The following is a 20,828-nucleotide window of genomic DNA, read 5'->3' as shown; positions in this document are numbered from 1 at the left end:
CACCCACACCCCCCCCACACACACACACACACACACACACACACACACACACACACACACACACACACACACACACACACACACACACACACACACACGAATCTAGCCCAGATCTCTTTTCCTCTACCTCCCTTCCTCCCTCCTCTCTCTCCCCCCCCCACCCTACCAAGACCTGTAGGCCTTGCCTTGGATGTCTGAATTGGGCAGGAATCTTTAAGGAACTATAACCATAAGGGACATAACATAACTAAAACTAAAAGAAGCCAGATTTTTTGTTTGTTTATAAAGCCAAATTGTAAAGAGAACAAAGGTGGAGCTGAGCTGTATGTTGAATGAATGAAAGTTTAGAAAACCATGGAGGAGCTTATTAGGAGAAAAGGGTGAGACCTTGCTAAGCACCTAATTATGACAGGGGGGGCCACTGAACCTTATTTAATCAGATCAGGAAGCTGGAAGCTAAGCCTTAAACTGGGGGCCACATAGCTTACCCAAAGCCACCCAGCTGGCTCTTGAAAGAGTGGAGTTTGAGGTACTTTCTGGAGTGAGAGCAGCTCACTCACGGTGACTAAAATTCTCAAGTTATAATAGAGTTAAGGTCTTTGATTAGACATTGGAGCTTAAGAGACCTTAGAAGTTGTCTCTTCCTGCTGGACACCCATTGCTTAAACCTGTCTCTTCCTCTCCCAGCCAAGTCATTGTACAGCTGCTGCGTGAACAGCCCTGGTGATGAAGAACTTGCTCCCAAGAGTATAATAGTAATTTTATTATTGAATTATATTAGTGAATTAGGAATTTCTTCCTTATGTGGAGGCATAGTGTATGCTTCTCTAGAACTGAGTAAGGTAATAATAATATAATGTGCCTATCACAGTGCCTGCAGCATCAGGAAATATCATCATCATCCCCACTTCCCTATTACAACTACTCTTGCGTCCAAGGTTCCCTGAGGATGCCAGAAAACAAATCTAATTCTTCTTTCCTGAGACAGTCCTTCAGATATTTGAAGACAGTGCTTCAGGGTCCCCCTGAGGCTTCACTTGCCCAGGATAAACAAATACTCCAACCTACTTTCAAACACTCACCGGTAAGCAAGAATCAGCGCTATGTACAGTGTCGTTTTGCAGCTGCCGCTGTGTGTGAGGCTTCAGAAAATCTGGTGGAACAAATGATGAACCAGACGCGGCCCAGTAGGCAAGATATCTAAGTCATGACCTCCGCAAAGGAGGAAAGGGAAGTCGCAAACCCTGAGAAAACTTTAGCTCCCCCGCCCCTGCATTCCTTTCGCACCTATTTCGAGGACCCCTTTTAGTAGGAGAAAAAGAACCCCTCTCTAGTTAATTTACTTCACTTTAGACCCCCAGCTTCTGCCCAAAGGCATGGTTCTTCTTTTCCAAGTCCAAGTTGCTTGTTTTGAGATCCAATATTGAGGAATATAGGGACTCAATCCATTCTAAATCATAGAATATCAACTCTCAACTTGGAGGTGATCAACCCTCAACTTCTCCCCATTTGCAGAAACTAAGGTCGAGAGTGGAGCAGGGACTTATCCAAGGCCACACAGGAAATCTGTGTGGAAGTGTAGCCAGCTCATAGACTCTCACCAAGGAAAATGAGAGCATTAAGCAAACCTTCATAGGAAGGAGGAAATGGGCCATTGGGTACAAACATCAGAAAAGAGTCTGGAAAGGCTTCCTGGGAAGGTTTCTCCTTTCTGTGCACTAATTTGTCACATGGGGACAGTGGTACGGTGTGACACACCGAATTTTGCAGTCAGAAATGCCTAGGTTCCCCTGTGGGCCCTGCCACCTGCTAGCAGTGACTGCACAGAGGACACTTTCTGAAACTCAAGGAAGCCCTGTGAATATTAACTACATATAGAGAGCTTGGGTCCCCTGTAATAGTAGAGTAGCTAATTTCAGACCAATCCTTCTGGAAATAGCAATCCAGATTAAAAAATTTAAAACTACTATGTGACTACACTCAAGAGAGACTAAAAGTAGTCACAGCCTTGAAGGAAGGGAACCTGCTTTGTGAAATACACTTTTATTTGCCTGTCCTCTCATTTCAAAAGTCTAAAGGAATATTGGGGATTAAGTTCGACCACAAATCAGCAGGCATAAAATTAAGGTGCCTGTCATCAGAGTCCAGGGTCACAAGAAAGCCTGAACATTGCTAGAGAAAGCCCTAGAAACGAAGGATTCACAGAGGGTGAGCCGCTAAATTTTTACATGAATGTCCCTAAAGTCCTAGGCTGAACCTTGAACTGCATATAAATGGGAAGACATTCCAAGAAGCCTAGGAGAAAAACAACAGCTGAAAGAGCTGAGTGGCCACTTCAACAGCTGCCCCTTTAGGGCTGTAATTCACATCCCACCAAAGTGGAGACACTTGATAAACAACACAGGTTTCCGCTGAAGCCCCAGATGTGTCATTCCTCAAGAGTTAAGATCACAGCCCAAGACCAAAGGCTACAGATCAAGTCTAAAAGCAAAACTAAAATATAGTCACCTTTAAACAGAGCCTTAAACAATACCTCCACAAAATCAAAGTGATTCACCATAAATTTAACTTCCTAGAACAAAACCCAACACTAATTAGAGGGAAAAAGCTAACCAGAGTCAACATAAAGATTTATCCACAATGTCCAGTATACAATCAAGGCATAGTGGCATATGCCTGTAATCCCAGCTATTTAGGAGCTGGGAGCAGGAAGATCTCAAATTTGAGGCCAGCATGGGAAAATTAACAAGACCTTCTTAAAAATTTTAAAAGGGCTGGAGATGTAACTCAGTTATGGAGCTGTTGCCTATTATATGCAAGACCCTGGGTTCAACTTCTAGTATCACAAACATAAATAAATGATTAAAAAAGCTAGACACATGAAGTAAGAGTGAAAACACAAGAAGAAAACAAGTCAGTAAAAATATGCACATACAAACCCTGAATTGGAAGACAGTAACTTCATGGTAACAATGATAAACATGTTACATAACGCAAAAATTGATGTAAATAACAATAGTTTTTTAGCATGATATGGAAACTTTAAAAAAATGTAAGTTCCAGATCTGAGTAATACAAATTTTAACTTTCTAAATTGTTGAATGAGATCAACAAGGCATTGGGTACAAAACAATAAATGAACATCACATTTAAAGACAAGTTAGTAGACATTATTCAAATGGGACAGGAAAAGAAAAAGAGATTGCTGAAGTGAACAGAGCGGCGATGATTTGGAGAGTCCAATATACATAGATTGATATCACAGAAAAGAGAAACAGAACAAGGCAGAAAATTAATTAGAGAAATGTTGGCTAATATTTTTCCAAATTTGTTCAAAAGTATCATTCTACAGATCAGTTGTCTCAGCCATCTCAAGCAGGAAAGAAAGTACAAAGAAGCCGGGCTCACACTTCTAATGCCCGCTCTCAGGAGGCTGACACAGGGGATTGCTGTGAGCTTGAGGGTAGCTGGGCTACCATGTGAGTTTAAGGCCAGCTTGAACTATATCACAAGAACTTGGTCTCAAAAAACAAACAAGAATAACAAAAAAAAGGGCAGGGGATTTAGCTCAGTGGCACTGCACCTGCCTCACAAGTGCAAGGTCCTGAGTTCAATCTGCAATAAAAAAAAAAATCCTCATAACATGACTTAGTTAAAATCCTGAAAACCAGAGAATAATTCTTAAAATCAGACCTGGATAGGGGGAATACATACAGGAGAATTATAACCGATTCTCTTCAGAAACAAGAAAACAGAAGATAGAGAAATAGCATCTTTGAAATGCTGAAAGAAGGCTCTCAACCTAAAATTCTATCTACAGCCAAAGTGTTTCAAAAAAAAAAAAAACAGAGCTAAAACATTGTATAAGTTAATGAGGCTTTGTCATAAGTAAACCCCTTCTACAAGAAATGATTTTTATAAAAGAACTTCTCAAGCCTAAAGGAAAATGACATCAAAGGAAAATCATATCTATAAGGAAAAATAATGAGCACTGAAAATGGTATACATGTGGGTAAATATAAAATACAAGTTTTCTTTCTCTCCTTAAATTCTTTAAAAGTCAATGGGCTGCTCGAGGCAAAAATAATATTAACAGTGCACTACAGTATTTATAACAGATGTAGAAGTAAAGTACATGACACCAATAGCATAAAGGGCAGAAAAATATAAACTGAGTTACATGTGAAGTGGTACATATTAACTTAAGGTGGAATGCAATAAGCTGAGGATAAACACTGTAAATCCTAGAGCAACAACTGAAAATAATAATACAACGCTGTATAAATCAAAAGCCAAACAAGGAGTTAGAAGGAACTACTGAAACACTACTCAACCCAAAAGGAGTCAGAAAAGAAAACATAAGAATGGAGACAGATAGGAAACAAAGAGCAAGATGGAAACTTCAACCATATCAAACATTGCATTAGGTCTAAGTAGATCAAGCACTCCAATTAAAAGGCACAGATGTCCTGGCACGGTCACCACCCAGAAAGACAGAGGTGGTCAGGCAGGGTGAAACAGTAGCACTCAGATAAGCTTTCTCCTTCACCAACCTTCAAATAGACTGCATTTCAAATTTATAAAAATGTCACCAGTAAATGTAAAAGTATGGACAAAAAACAAAAACTAAATGATGGAAAAAAATAAACAGCCTAAGAAAATTGCCATGTCTGTAACATACAAAGCAAGGGTCAAAACAAAGGTACTGCATAACATAAAGAGGGTTATTTTACAACGATAACAAGATAATTTCTTGAGTAACGTGTAACAATCCTAAACATGTATGTGAATAATAGTAAATTTTTAAAATACACAAGGAAGCATTAACAGAACTGAAGGAAGAAACAGACAGATCCAATCAGAAATTTCAATATTTCCATTGATGAGTAAATAGAAAAGAATCAGTAAAGATATAGATTTGAGTAACACTGTGAAACAATTTAACCTAGTTGCTTGTCATGAAACATCACACTAAGAATTACAGAATGTACATACTTTTCAAATGTACATGAAGGATTCACCAAGATAGACTATATGCCAGACCATAAAACAAATCTCAATAAATGCTAAAGGAATAAAACTGAGGGGAATACATTTTCTGACCCAAGCATAATTGAATTCAAAATCAATAACAAGGAAAATGAGACAGAACACAAACTGCTCCTGTCAGGTGTGAGAAGACATCACCAACAATTTCAAAAGACACTTTTAAATGGTAAAGGAATATTATAGACAACTTTGTGCTAATACATTCAAGAACAAGTCAGATACAGGGGTGAAAAGGATGCAAGCTGACAAAAGTAGCACAAGAGGAAATAGAAATTCTGAATGTCCCTGTATCTATTAAAGAAATTGAATTCATAATTTAAAATTGCACACACCTACTCAATTACCAGGTCAAGATGGCTTCACTGGTCAACCCATCGGGTTATAAATGATACTAATGCTGTACAAACTCAGAAAACAGAAACTCAGAGAAAGACTAAACATTTTCTAACTTTTTTTGTGTGAGATCAGCACAATCCCAATACCAAAATTTGATAAGGGTACTGTGTGAAAAGTAAATGAAACGCAATATCCTTCTTGAAGGGTGCAAAAATGCTTCGTGAAATATTAGCAATCAAACAGAGCAATATATAAAGCAGATAATAAATCAAGACCAAGCGGAGTTGACCCTAGGAATATAAGATGGGTCCAACATCTATAGACCAATCAATATCATTCAACATATTAGCTAAAAAAAAGGAGAGAAACCATATGATCATCTCCATAGAAGCAGATTGCACATCTGCCAAACCATAATAGTCATTGATTTTAAAAAAAAAAAAAAAAGAAAGAAAAGAAAACCTTCATCAAGGGCTGGGGATTTAGCTCAGTGGTGCTGCTGCCTGCCTCGCAAGCTCAAGATCCTGAGTTCAATCCCCAGTACCAAAAAAAGAAAACGTCATCAAATTAGAAATAGGACAGAACATCCTCAGTCTAGCAAAGAAATAAGAAAAATATATGCCTAACATATTTAATAGTAAAATAGTGATCCTAAGATCAGGATCAAGACAAGAATATCCTCTCTCTCCAGTTTTTTTCCAACATCATACTGGAATTTCTAGCCAATGTAATGAGGCAAGAATTAAGACTAGAAATGAAGAAGTAAATTTCAGCTATAAAAAAGAATGTACTGTAGGCATGGTGGCACACGCCTGTAATCCCAGGACTCGGGAGGCTGAGGCAGGAGGATCGCTATGAATTCTAGACCAGCCTGCTACATAGTGAATTGCAGATCAGTCTCAACTACATAGTGAGACCCTGTCTCAAAAAACCAAAAAAAAAAAAAAAGAGAGAGAGAGAGAATGCACTGCTGATACATGCAAAGAGCATGAACCAGAGCCGGGGATTTAGCTCAGTGGTTCTGCAGCCTGCCTCGAAAGCACAAGGACCCAAGTTGGATTCCCTGATACCAAAAAAAAAAAAAAAAAAAGAGCATGAATCAATCTCAAACACATTATGCTGAGAAAAAGAAATCAGACACAAAGGAATGAATACTTTTTATTCTATTTGTATAAAACCCTAGGACAGGCAAAAATACTTTACAATCACAGAAAGAAAGCTGCTCAGTGGTCCCCTGAGGGCTGATAAGGGTGAGCAACTGCAACAGGGAAATTTTAAGAGTTACTGGAAGTGCTCTAATCTTGATTATAGTGATTATTGCAAGAATACAATTTTTAATTTATATTTAAATTGTACATTAAATTGATACATTTGTTATATATACATTAACTTTAATGAAGTTGAGTTTAAAAGTAGGAAAAATAGATACCATTAAGACAATGAAAAGGTAAGACACAGGCTATAGGTGACACACAAAGACTATGGACAGTGCAGATGTCTGACGAAGGACTTGAATCCAGACTATACAGGCAGCTCTTCCAATTCAATAAGAAAAGTGAAAAGCAAACAAGGTTTTGTTTTGTTTTTGTTTTTGTTTTTTGGTACCGGGGATTAAACTCGGGTCCTTGCACTTGCAAGACAGGCAGCAGAACCACTGAGCTAAATCCCCAGCCCCAAACAAGGTATTTTGATGAGTGAAAGACTTTGACATTTCATAAAAGATAATACCTGTATATGAATGGTTCCATATGCTCATATAATTATCTCAAAATCATAAATCATCAGAGAACTGCCAGCAGAATGATGTGATGCTACTGTACACCTCCAAGAATGACCAACATCAAAAAGAGGACAAAGTCAAGATCTGGCATGGATGTGAAGAAACTACAACTCTCACACACTCCTGGTGGGAATATAAGATAGCAGGACCACTTTAGACCGTAGTTGGACAGTTTCTTGTGAAATTATACCCATACCTAGGTTAGGAGACAACTATTCCACTGCTAGCCATTTACATAAGAAAAACTAAAACATGCACCCACAAAATGACTTATAAATGAATATTCATAGGGCTTTTCTCATAATTATCAAAAACTGCAAACAATTTAAATGCCCATCATCGGGTAAATGGATAAACAGATTGCATTGTATTCATATACTTAAAAACTATCCACTGTTCGAAAAAAAAAAAAGAATGACATCCTAATGCAGGCAACCACGGGAATAAACCTCAAAAACATATTGGGTGAAAGAAGCCAGACACAAAAAAGGTCGAGTATGAGCTCTCATTCAGAAGGAGTTTGAGAACAGGCAAGCCAAGCGGTAGGAATGGAATTCCTAACAGTGGCTGCCCGGGCGGTAGGGGAACTGATTCGAAGGGCCATGAAAGGACTTGCTAGAGTGACAAAAATGTCCTGTCTCCATTGGTGCAATGGTTACATAGGTACACGTGTGTCAGAACTTGAACTGTACAGTTCAAGTGTATACATCTTATTCCTTAATCTTAAAGATTAGGTGTGAAGGACTTACCTTGGGGCTTAACACATAGTACGGGCTCAGCAACTATGAATTCTCCCATTCCTCACCCTCCCCTCCCCATCCTCATCAGGCAGATATCATAATGTTCATTTTGGTTTGGTTTGGTTTGGCTATCCAGTCCTGGAGGGGTTGAGCTCAAGACTTTCACACCAAACAATATCCCCAGCCCTTTTTAAAATGCCTTAATTTGGGACAGGTCCTGGCAAGTCACTAAATTGCCCAAACTGGGCTCCAACTTGCAAGCGTCCTGCTTGCATCCGAAAGTGCAGGGATTACAAACATGTACCACCATACCTGGCAGATGTTAGGAGCCTATTTATTGTCACTGCACCTCTGGAAAAAGAGGGTCATTTTCCCCAGAGGGGCATCATCCAATGAGTGACTGGGATCATAAATTAACAGCCTCAATCCACTTCATCCTGAGTCTGCCTCTGGGTTTTGTCCTCCCAGTCTGGGTCTGGGGTTCCAATTTAATCGGGTCAGTCCAAGAGGCTGGAGGTGACAAGGTGTGAAAATGGAAAGGCACCGCACAGATAAGACACTTGAGAGGCTGGGATACAGCTCAGTGGAGCCACACCTGTCTGGAAAGCGCAAGGTCCTGAGTCTGATTCCCAGTATGGGGGGTGGGGGGAGGGAAAGAGAGAGAGAGAGAGAGAGAGAGAGAGAGAGAGAGAGACTGAGAGGAACGAACGATGCTTAGGGGAAGATTATAAAAGATGAGGAAAACTCAGGCCCGGATGTTGATGGCCTGGAACAGTACAGCTGAGACTGGCACATCATCGATGACCCATGAGTACTTGTTGACTGAAAAGGTGGGTGAATGAGCCAGAGTCTAGGGAGGCTGAGGAAGCAGCACTGGCCAGGGCTGATGTTGGCCTCGTTCCTGTCTTGCAGCTCACGTACCTGCCCCCACCCTGGGGCGAGTGCCGATCCTCAGAGATGGGGCTGGACTTCTTTCCTGTTTACAGTATCACCGCCTGTCGCATCGACTGTGAGACCCGCTACATCGTGGAGAACTGCAACTGCCGGATGGTCCACATGCCAGGTGGGTGCCAGGCCTTCTTGGCATTGCCCGCCCAGTGGAAACGCGTCACCCACCCCACTAGGACCCAGAGTGCCATGGCTCTGGGAGGACTTGGTTACTGGGCGACCGAACATTTAGAAGCCGGACTGAATTTCTACTCAGCTCAGCAACGGAAGCAGCAGCTCAGCGTCCGGGAGCGTCCAGATGTTAGGAGAGCGCTCACCGGGTGCTCAACGTTTGCCAACTGCTTGGCACTCTGACCTCTTAGCGTCCGGATAACCAGATGCCTGGTCCTTGCCACCTGGTGTGGTACAAGTTTAAACACCCAGATGCCTGCTGCTGCCATCCAGATGCTTCCCTTCGTGGATCCCAATGTCTAGCACTTGTTCAAGCAAGGCAAAAGTCTATCAGCCAGCAAGTCGACCTGTGCGTGCTGGCACCTCCGCCGTCAGACTAACAGTGCACAATGCAGGTTGCCTTCTCCTTAGAGGCAGCCGGAGCCGGGTGGAAAGCAAAAGCGAGGAGTAGGCACGGGGCTGGGCAGGAGTTTGGTGCTGCGGCAGGGTGGGATGACGGGCTGGCCCAGGGCCTTGGCCTCTACTTCAGGCTCCTGTACTCACTTACCGTGTGACCTTTACAAGTTGAGTAAGCCCCCTTTTCTCTCTTTCAGTCGCTGTTATGAGGATGAAATTAGGCTAGGATATAAAAATGGATTGCAAACTGCAGGCATCCGTGGTTGTTGCCCTGTCACATAAAGGGAGGAAAGCAGAAGTCAGGTTGGCCGAGGGCTTACTGAGTGCCGGGAACACACTACGTTTCATGGCTGTTAATTCGTGGTTGTATCGTGCCTTATGTTCAGGGAACAAAATCCTTGTGCTGGACCTGCAGTTCGCCCACCAATTGTCTTTTGTTGTCCACCATCTCCGAAGTGAGCACCCTTGTAGCCGAATTCTGAATTCCATCATGAATAATCGGCAATTTTTTTTTAGAGATTAGAACTATTGAGCTTTAAAATAGATTCAGTGTCAAGGGTCCTTGCCAGGATGACTAGCATTACCACCCTTAAGACGAAAGACGATCAGGAGGAGTCCAATCTAAAAGCAAGTGTCGTAAAATCAGTGTTCCTTCCACAGCTAAGGTCAGAGAGAGGCGATTCTTTTGACTATGAAGGTGGGTGGCCGGTGAATGTGGGGTGGCCTCAAGAAGCTGGAAAGGCAGGGAAGTGAATCCTCCACTCCAGCGTCCCGGAAAGCATCTGCCCTCCCGATACCTTGAGGTTAGCCCCGGGAGACCTGTGTCTGACTTCTGACTGACAAAATTGTGCAACTATAAATTTGTGTCGCTTTAATTAATCATACTAAAATTGCCTCTGAGCTTCCTCAAAGACAGAACAAGAAAAGGAAAACATGACATCTAAACTGTCATAAGACAGAGAGAGATCTATCAGCTCTTTATCTCTGAAAAAGAGTTTTGGGGAAATAATTACGAAAAGAAATTGTAGAGGATTTTAACTTTAGCACTTCTTCTAAAAGAAAAAAATAAAGGTCTTGGATTTCCACAGAGAGCCCAGACAGGGGAATCCAGCACTGGTGGATGCTACTTGCCTGATGCTCAGACGGAGCCACCAGCCAGTGAATTTTGCCAGAAGCCTGAGCCAAAAGCAAGCAGGCAAAGGAGAGAATTTCGTCACCCCACCACCACCCCGGTCACCAACACTGACATTTCAGCTGTTCGTGTGGGATTAAGGGTGGAGCGCAGAGGAAGCACAAAGCAACCCTTGCTCCCTTGCAGCAGGGTGGTGTGCTGAGAAGACCTCCAGCCTCGGCCCAGATGGCCTCTGGTCAGAGCCCACCACCATCTCTATCAGCTCTGGCTGGGTGCTTACACCTCAGCTCCCTCCCAGGTAGAACAGACGCACTATTTCCAAGTCGAAAGGCTCCTCGTGCAGATAGACGAGGCTATGCACAGCCACACCTAGAAGGGGCTTCTCTCCATCTCCCTGCCCTCAGTCCCCCAGGCAAGCTCACCTGTCACCCACAGGAGCTGGGAGGTCCTACAGAGCCACCTGGGAGAAGTCAGCCAGACGGGTCCTGTTTTCTGTCCTGCCCAAGCTCACAGAGAACATCCGAGCACAGTCTTCCAGCACTGGGAACAGTCTGACCATTGAGGTCCACTGGAGGTTGCTGCCCCTGCCACGACCAGGAGGCACTCACTGCGCCCCCACCCCCAGGGAGGGAGGTGCTGCTGACATTGATGTGCACAGTTCTGCCTGAGTAACTGTCCCTCGGTGTCTCTCTGTGCAGGGGATGCCCCTTTCTGCACGCCGGAGCAGCACAAGGAGTGCGCAGAGCCTGCTCTAGGTCAGTACTGGGGGTCACTGGGTGTGGGGCCCGGGGTCAAGGGCGTAGAGGTCATCTGAGCATGGGGAGAGGGAGATAGAGTAGAAGGAGGGAAAAATAGGGAGAGCGTGGGAGGAAAGAGGCTGGGCAGGAGAGAGTCTTGCTGCAGGGAGGGCAGAGAGTTGAGAGAGTGAAGGAAGGAGTCTGTGCAATAGGTGAAGGTTGGAAAGGGGGAGAGAAGGAAGAGAGGCACAGCCGTGAATGTGAAGGAGTGGATTTCAGGGAGAACAGAAATGCTGCAGGAGAGGACAGATGAAGAGGAGGTGGGCAATGGGATACCTGAGATACCTTCCCTCACACACTCCGCTGCTGTTCATGCGCAGAAGCCAAGGTTATTCCAAAACATCCCATCTTTCCTGCGCCCTTTCGAGCCCAGGGGTGAGGGCAAGGCTGGGAGGTAAGGTCGGGTTTACATTCCGTGTGCAAAGTTTACATTCCTCCTGAGCCAGCCTGCTGGGTGTCTGCTGGTTAGAAGAGACCTGCTGACTCCCCAGCTGGGAGATGAGAGAATGAGACAGCACCAACAAGACGCAACCCCTTAGCCGGGCTTGCTCGTCTCACCCACCTCTCCACACCCGGGAAACGGCTTAGCATCAAGACAAGCAGAGGAAATTGTCAACAGAGTGGTCTCAAGTTTATTCATAAGTTGCATTTGATGGAGTTAAAGTGGGAGCAGAGCTGGAGTCCTGTTTAGACGGCTTCAGAAGGACGAGACAGGGGGTGACTTCTAGCGCTTACGAAGATTCAGGTTTTCTTTGGAATCAAGACTTGGCAAAACCCAAGGGTGGCCAGAAATACTGAAATGGCCTAGAAAGGAGAGAGGAAAAGAGGATGGTGCAGAAAAGAGTATTCACGTGCTTGTTCAATGATAAGGAAACGTTTTTGACAATTTACAGTAGGTCCCCACTACAGCAGGAAAGGAAGATGGGGTTGGACTCAGAAGCCTACAAAGCCAGCTGGGGATCCACAGCCAACAGTCACTGTGAGGGGTCAGCAGACAGAAACTCAGTGAAGCAGACTTTAAGGACAGGGAGAATCCTGCCAGGCCGACTTACGATCCTCACAGGACGGACACAAGCCAGGATGGTCGGTTGTCCAGGGTGGCTATGCACCCTAAACTGCCTTTGGTAGGATTCTTGCTAAAGCTAGGTGAGGACAATGCACGTGAGAGTCAAGGTCTAGTTAACAAGAAGGCTCAGGAGAGCTGGCTAAGGTTTGGTCCCAAAAGGAGTAAGATTAGGTGTGGTTACACAGAGCTGGGAGGCTGAGGCAGGAGGACCCTGAGTTTAAGACCATCCTGGGCAATTTAGTGAGACCTTGCCTTAAAAATTTAGAAAAAAATTTAAGTGGCTAGAGATGTAGTTCAGTGTCCTGTGTTCAATCACAAAAAGAAAGAGAGGGAAGGGAGAGAGAGGGGGAGAGAGGAAAGGAAGGAAGGAAGGAAGGAAGGAAGGAAGGAAGGAAAAGGAAGGAAGGAAGGAAGGAAGGAAGGAAGGAAGGAAGGAAGGAAGGAAGGAAGGAATAGAAAAAGAGAAGGAGGCAGGGAGGGAGGTGGGGGAGAAGAAAGAGACAGAAAGGCAACAATGCCTTAAACCACCTCATCTGGTTAAAAGAAGAGAGGAAGGGAGAGAAGGGCTGTAGCTACCGGAGGTTCCCCCAGAGAAAGGAGGTGAGGACCCTTCCCAGCATGTTTCCCAGCAGCAAAGGAGGCATTGACTTTTAGGGAGGCCTAGCACGAGCAGCAAGGAGCCCCCCGCTCCAGGTACAACGCCCCCCACCATGTTGCCTCACTCTGTGGATAAGAACACTGAGTCTAGGAGCAGAGAAGGAAGCTGTGGGAAGTCAAGGGGGCTGGGACTGCCTCAGAGCCCATCCTCCAACAGCAACTACACTTTCTACAATTTCTAAAGGGTGACACAACAGTACTGCAACTGGAAACCAAAAGAAAACAAGACCAGCCTACAGCCAAAGCCCAGGTCCTCTATCTCCAAGATCCCTCCCTGCTCCTTCCTGAGATCAGCACTTCCTCCCCAGCTCTCTTCTCAGCTGCTAGAATCCAGCTGTGCTGGACCGGAAATCTCTGCCCCCCACCTGACTAAGACCCCACCACCACCCTCTCCCCTCCAGGTCTGCTGGCGGAAAAGGACAGCAATTACTGTCTCTGCAGGACCCCCTGCAATCTGACCCGCTACAACAAAGAGCTCTCCATGGTGAAGATCCCCAGCAAAACGTCAGCCAAGTACCTGGAGAAGAAATTTAACAAATCAGAAAAATATATCTCGTAAGTTAAGTGGGCATCGTGAGGAGGGGAAAGGAGGGTGGATCAGGAGGAAACTGAAGGCTGTGCAGGAGGAGAGCAATAGTAAGCATTTAGTTCAATTCAGCAAACATTAATTGCACACCTGTGTATGCCAAGCTCAGAATCCAAAGATGACTTAAGGCTCAGCTACAGGCCTTGAGGAGCTTGTTGTCTCCTGGGAGGGCAAGTACTCCGTTGAATGCCACATGCGCATATGCACATGGTAAGAGGAAAGGATGGACTCCCTGCAGTTTGTGTGGTGGGAGGTTAGGAAAAGCTTGAGAGATTTTCAGGATGCACCCATGTTTTCCAGGCAGACCTTTCAGGTTGCTTCCTCTGCCTCGTGTGTTTTCCTGCCACTGTCCATCTACCTGGTTCCTCACTGTGCAAGTCTCTGTTTCACTGGGATCTCCTCAAACAGCTACATTTGGCTTCCTCCTGTCAATTTTCTCTCCGAACACTCTGGTTTTTCCTTTATAGTACTGACCGCAGTCTGTAATCATATGTTCCAGCTGTGGTCCCTTGTTTCATAACGTGCCTGCCCAAAATGCCTCCTGAGGGCACAAGCCTCTCTTTTTAGTTCTCTGCTTCTGCCAAGTGAAGCATCTGACAGAACTGATGCTCGAAAAATATCTTTTAAGGGAGTGATTGAATAAGTGAATGAATGCCCCAAAGGAGGGTGCCCAGGCAGAGGTTCAGCAGGGAGAATTGGCACAGGGCAGACAGGAGACAAAGGGGAAGGTGGACAGGTCAAAGCAAGAGGATCTGTTAGGCTGAGCTGATGGAGTGGGAGATTTTGGGGTCCAAGGGGGACTTGAACCTAAAAGAACAGGGAACCATTGAAGAGTTAGAAAATAATAGGCTCAGATTTATATTTTAGACCACTGCTCTCCAGTAGAACGTTCTGCAAAGATGGATATGTTTTACATCAGTGGGATCCAATAAGGTAGCCACTAAACATGGGAGGCTGCCAAACATTTGAAATGTTGCTTGTGGGACCAAAGAACTGAACTGTGATGTGATTTCATTTGGGCCAAGGTGACCCTTTCACAAAGGCCCTTCAGAGGGCAGTAGAGGAGGCAGGTGGACAGCAAGATGGGGAGAAGGGAGCCTGTTAGAGGCAGCTGTCATAACCCAGGCAAGACACAGTGAGGCTGTGAATGGCTCCTGCCTGGGTGAGCTGTACATGGAGCAGGAAAGGTCAGCTCCTCTCTTCCCCAGCCTCGACATTCTGCATAGCAGTCCCACTCCCCGTCCAGGGACAGCTTCTGCTCAGCAGGCTGAGCACAGGAGTGAGGAGGGCAGGTTGAGCCACACTGAAGTAGGTGGGGATGTAGGAGATGCCTTAAGGAGGCATTCTTTGGGCAGAGATGACTTTTACTGTCGAGATGCATTTCATTAACACACCTTCCTACAGGAGAGGAGCAAAAGGAGACATAGAAATTCTGCTAGAACTACCCCTACCCAAGGGGACATCGGTTGCCCCCTAGAAATTTTCCCTGACTTGACAAAGCCAGGGTAGGACTTCCCACCAGGAGAAGCTGGTTGTGAGCCTGAGGGGGGAATATGGAGGCTCTTGGGATGGGGCAGGGCCCCCAGCCAGCCTGCTCAGGTGATTGCTGAGTTTGTTTGCATGCTAAGGACCCAGGTGGGCCCTTGAGGCTCCGAGCCTATAAGCCAGGAAGGGCTTCTGGAAAGGATGTCAAGAGAGAGGTTCAAACAGGGCAAAGGAAGGGAGATAACAGAAGCCCGAGGTCCTGGGCTGGAGTCAGCATCTCAGTTGCAAGGTCCAGCGCCACAACTAACACATTCCACCTTTGGGCAAGCTCCCTGGACCTCCACTTCTCCCTCTATCCCTGAGACAGCTGAAATCAAAAGATCCCTGAGAATGTTGATGGTTCTAACCACGCACGGTACTGAATATTCCCTCCACAGAGAGAACATTCTTGTTCTGGATATATTTTTTGAAGCTCTCAACTACGAGACAATTGAGCAGAAGAAGGCGTATGAAGTTGCTGCCTTACTTGGTAAGTCAGAGTGTCTGTTGCACAAATTTCCACCTCTCGTAGGGGATGGGAAGGAGGGAGGGAGGCAGGGAGGGCAGGTGGGCGGAAGGCAGGCAGATGCATAGATACATAAGCCTGTGAGGGAGTCAGGCCTTATAGTTTACTAATTACTTCCTCTTTCCTTGCATGGTTCCTGGTCTAAAGAGGGTAGAATCCCAGTGCGGAGATTTTGGGCCCAGTTCAATCAACAGCCAAGGCTTCAGCCACCACTCCCCACTACCCACCCACCCACACACATGCACGTTCGCACACACTCACACACGAATGCAACAAGGAAGGTGAGCATAAATGCCCCTCAGGGCCTTTCCAGCCCTGTCTCTTAGACTCTCTGGTCTTCTCCCAGGCCAGAGTCAGATTCCTAGAGCCTAGAAGGAGGAAGTAGCACCAACACAGTCAGGGCCCCGGATGGAATCCAGCCAAGGGCAATATGGTTATATTGAGAAGACCAAGTGTTGCCCTCTGGACCAAGGGTCCTTTGTCAAACACAAAATAAGGGCTGCCCTCCTCAGATATCTACCAGCCTGACTGCCACCTGCAGAAGTTCACTTTAGCTGCCCTGGCCCCACACATACATAGTGGACACGGGATGAATAGAACCCTGTCCCACACTCCCAAGACCCCTGAGAGTGGATGGCCCAAGGACAACCCCTCAAGCCTTTCCACCATTTCCCACTTACTCTCAAGAGAGGACCCCCATGTCTGCTCCCTACAGAGAGAAACACCTGCTGTCTCTGTGACTGAACTAGGTGTCAGTAGTAACCTAGGAGGGGTAGGTGCCTTCTACCTAGACACGCAGGAGGAAGAGCTAGGTTTAAACCCAAGGGCTGCTACATGAAGCCATCAGGGTGTGGGCAGGAGGCTTTTTGCAGCATCTCATCTGCAGAATGGGTTTCATAGTACCCCTGTTGTAAGTTTGCCATGATGGTTAGATGTGATGAGGCTTCAAGCCAGAGAAAGGCTGTAAATAGCAGTTTCTGTCACTTAGAGTCATCATGCCAGGCATCCAGAATCTACCTGGTGTATCCAGGGACAACCTGATCATTTTCACACTTCCTCCAGGAGGCTAGGAACTGGGCTGGACCATAGCTCAATGCCAGCTGGGTTAAGGTGGCTGTCACTCAGGCCTCAGAGATCATTGCAGCGTAAGGCATTGAGCCAAGAGATTCACACTCTGGGCCCCACAGTAGAGTTCATGCCCCTTACCCACCCCAATGGGTCCTGAAGGTGACGCAGGACATATTTCCTTCCCTCCTCCAGCATAGGCTCAGCCTCTCTCTCTCTCTCTCTCTCTCTCTCTCTCTCTCTCTCTGAGCTTCCTCTCTCTCTCTCTCTCTCTCTCTCTCTCTCTCTCTCTCTGTCAGATCAAGAAGGGCCTGAGCTCTGAATCTGTCATATCTGCATCAAATATGAGCATGAGCTTGTTCCCAGCATCTTGTTCCCACCCAGAATAGCCTACTGAAGAATCAGGCTGCCATCTGTACCTCCTGTGACGAGAGCATGTGCCACTTGCAAAACCTCAGCCATCAGGCCCTGCCTGGCCTCCCTTCACCACTACCCTTAGTCACTGCACAGACACTCACTTCACACATGCACACCCCACCCCAACCTCTGCACACACACCAACCTAAGGATCCATGTGCCATATACAAATGCACACCTACACATCCCCATATACAACCAAACAGCTCCAGAGACACACCGTGCACACAGCAAGCCCGGGCAGACACAATGCGGGCCAGTGCACTACACACCTGTTACCTACACCTGCAGAGCACATGCAGAAATGTGCCCCACCCCCACATGCTCACACATGCTGTCCGTCCTCACACACACTTTTTCCAGCCTCCACAAACCTACACTCACACTCAGCGGGCCTAGACAGAGGTGGCCATCGTCAGCCGGATACTCTGCCCGCATCTAGACAAACACATGCACACACCTTGCACCTGGCTCACACCCTCCTCATACCACTGTTTCCAACCATACCGCACACAAACACAAACACACCTCTCACAACGGACATGGGCATACAGAAGTGCACATTCCCCAGTAAGCCCACAATAATGATGTGAAAGGAAACTTCTCTGAGCCCAGCGTCAAGCTCCCTCCCCACCGTCTCTTCTTTTTCACCTGAGATGTGGGTGTTGGGATCCACCCAGCCATGCGCGGGAGAGGAGTCGGGTAGATCTGCCCACCAGGAAGTTCTCAGGCCACGAGATCAGTCTGGGATTTCCAGGAGGACTGTAGGCCCACCCCCAACAGGACCCCCATCCCCACCCCTCTCCCCAGACAGCCAGAGATCGGAGCTAGGAAGGACTCTGCGGTTCCGAGCGTTCACCCCTTTCCGATCACCACCACCAAAATCCTCTGGAGACAGGGCTGCTGAGAAGGTCAGGACTTGTTAAAACCAAACAGTTTGGTGAGCACACAGCAGACCCAGAGCCCTGTGCTTTATATGCTGCCTGTGCAGCAAAGTGGCTTATGCTTCTGAGGGACCTGGGCCCTTTGAGAATCTCAGAAGAGCTGTCTGCTGTCTGGCTACAAATGCCCAGGTACACATACACCTTGCTGTCTCTTACTGGGTTTCCAAGCACCTGAGGTCCTCCCAAGAAAGTGGTTTTCAATCCCTGGTGGGCCTGAAAACCACCTTTGGAATTTAAAAACTTTGACATTCATACCTCAATCCCAGAGATTTTGATTCCCTAGTTCCAGGTATATATAATATCTACATGGATGACAAGGCTTCCACAAGAACTTGATGCCAGGAACCAGAAGACAAATCTAACAAAACCTTGACCCTGGGGCCCCTACACCCCAGGATGAAAACCTCTGCTCTAAAGAGACTACTTTAAATATGGACCAATGGGCAGAGAAAGAGGGGTTATCACCTGTGACCTGATCCCAAAGGCTGGAGGTGTCGCAAGGTAGTCCTGAAGGCCATGCCAAGGTTGGTGGGTGGGGACATCGGTCTTGCCACTGTTCCTGAGACCCTCACCCAGGGCACTGATGCATGGCCCTCAGGCTAGACTGTGCCTCTATGCAAGGTAAGGACCCTTGTCTCATCCCTACTCCCAGTGCAGAGTCACACAGGATGTGGTCAGTATAGTTCTGAAAGTCACTGAACCAGCCCAGGGAGGTCCCCCTGTTCCCCACTGGATTCTGCCACACTCAGCTCTCAGAGCGCACAGTGAGGGTGACAAGGCCCGGGCTCTGTGGAGGGGCACAGTCCGGAGTGCTGGCTTCCTCCCTCTTTGTCACCTCATCCCCTCCTGGAAGCCACATAAGTAAAACCACCTCTTTTGGTCTTTTCCTTCTCTCCAGGTGACATCGGTGGTCAGATGGGGTTATTTATTGGTGCTAGTATCCTTACAATACTAGAGCTCTTTGATTATATTTATGAGGTAAGTGTTTGGGGTTGCTCTTGGGGAAATGACCACATCCTCATCCTGCCCCCAGGTTTAGAACCAAGGCCTGGCAGAGGCAATGGCCTTACCCTACCCACCCACAGCCTGCTTCTCCTGCTGTGAGTCTTCACTGATCCTAGGCTCAGGGGTGAGAGCGAGTCTTAAGGATGGTGGATATAAGAGAAGAGAAGCCATGGTCCTACCCTCAGGAGGCTGTCTACACTGCAAAGAGGGAGGGGGGAGGGAAAGAAGGGGCCAGACTCTGTGCAGCCCAGCCCTGAGCCCCTACCGGAGCAAGGCTGGAGGCAGTGACTGCACACCATGGGTATGTCCACATCTATACAAGTACACTACACACATAGCACATCACACTTTCACACATCATACACATACGCGTACTACACTTACACCATGTGCTCACACATATGCACACCATGTACAACACACACACACACCATGCACAAGCCTTCCATCTGAGAGGTCTGTTCTGCAGACTCTGCTCTGTAGTCTTCCGTGGCTTACCCAGTCCCATCACCTCGTCAGTCCCAGCGAGGACACAGGGACTCACACCAGCTGCCTGCCAGCTCTCAGTCTGGGGAGATGTATCCCTCAAGAGGCAGCCAAACAAAGCTTCTGGAAGCTCCTCAGACAGAGACAGGAGTCTCTGCATCTGGAGCTCCTGGAGTTGACCAGCACCTGCCGTGCCCCTAAACCCAGCAGGAGGTAGCACCCCTGGACACTCCACTGAGTGTTAGGCCAGGCAAAGAGCACCAGAGCTCAGGCAGCCTCCTGAAGAGCAGCAGCACTGGGTTAGCGAGCCAACCTGCAGTAGGAAATACAGCCTGTGCGTGGTCTGTCCCAGGCCTGTCCCGACACCGTGAGCACCTCCAAGCCCCTGGCTGTGAGACAGCAATGCCCCTCACCCTGCACTGCGCCTCTCTGACACAGGCACAGCAGTCCTAAGAAGTGCCCAGACCTTCACATATCCCTGTCCCAGACCTCCTGATCCCAAGCCAGCACATGGGAGCCAAAGAACAGCATTCTGCCACCCGGGGAAGGCTGCTCATAGCCCAAGGCCACTGAGAGTCATTAAGGGGAGCTGTGCAAGCCCCGTGACCAGAGTCCTCTGGAGACTCTCTTCTGCATGATGACCCCAAGCCAGGTTTTATTCTGCCTTGATTGTTAATTCACCCGAAAAGCTATGCAAAGTTATGGAGACTGACTCACACCAGGTAACATATTTAAGGAGTACCTTCTCTTGTTAGGAATGAAATGTAATGAATGCAGGAGTGCCCTCATCATGTGAACTGGAAAATTTTCTGGCCCTGAAAGTGAATAATAGCCTGTCCCCCCGGCCCAGCCTCAGAACAGGGGTCCTAGGCTGCTCCTGGGACCAACATGGAGCCCATCATACCAGTTGTATCCTTCCATTTGTCTAACTCTGTCTCAGAACACAGTCCACACTGCAAGATGGCACCTTCCTGCTCTCTTTTCCAAGCTTTCTGTCCAGCAACAAAAGCCCATGTCAGCCAAAAGGTTGGGTTGAGACAGACAGGCTCTTGGAGCTCCCTGCCAGGCTGGGCTCTTGCCACAGCGCAGACAGTCACTGCCCCTGTGGTTCCCCAGTGGAGTCCAGTGGAGGGAAGCCCCTCTACTTTTGCACCATCCTTCCGGCCTGACCACCCACTTCCTGCTTTTTTTTTTTTTTTTTTT

At 46.9% G+C, this 20,828-nt stretch overlaps 1 protein-coding gene across 2 annotated transcripts in view; it reads left to right on the top strand.

Annotated features, from left to right (window-relative positions):
* The window catches only part of Asic2 (acid sensing ion channel subunit 2), a 1,045,529-nt gene that overhangs the window by 1,022,271 nt on the left and 2,430 nt on the right, over nt 1-20,828 (top strand). The window contains exons 4-8 of one of the 2 annotated variants that reach the window (XM_033762894.1): nt 8,818-8,968; nt 11,251-11,307; nt 13,474-13,627; nt 15,581-15,672; nt 19,033-19,112. In XM_033762894.1, the coding sequence (XP_033618785.1) occupies nt 8,818-8,968; nt 11,251-11,307; nt 13,474-13,627; nt 15,581-15,672; nt 19,033-19,112 (534 nt within the window). The remainder of the gene's footprint in view (nt 1-8,817; nt 8,969-11,250; nt 11,308-13,473; nt 13,628-15,580; nt 15,673-19,032; nt 19,113-20,828) is intronic. The other variant, XM_033762895.1, reaches the window with a different exon arrangement.

Source organism: Fukomys damarensis, unplaced genomic scaffold, assembly GCF_012274545.1.
Source record: "Fukomys damarensis isolate Sample0158 unplaced genomic scaffold, DMR_v1.0_HiC HiC_scaffold_13, whole genome shotgun sequence".
Taxonomy (NCBI): Eukaryota; Metazoa; Chordata; class Mammalia; order Rodentia; family Bathyergidae; genus Fukomys; species Fukomys damarensis.
Note: the sequence above shows the minus strand (reverse complement) of the source record. Positions and strands in the feature narration are given on the sequence as shown.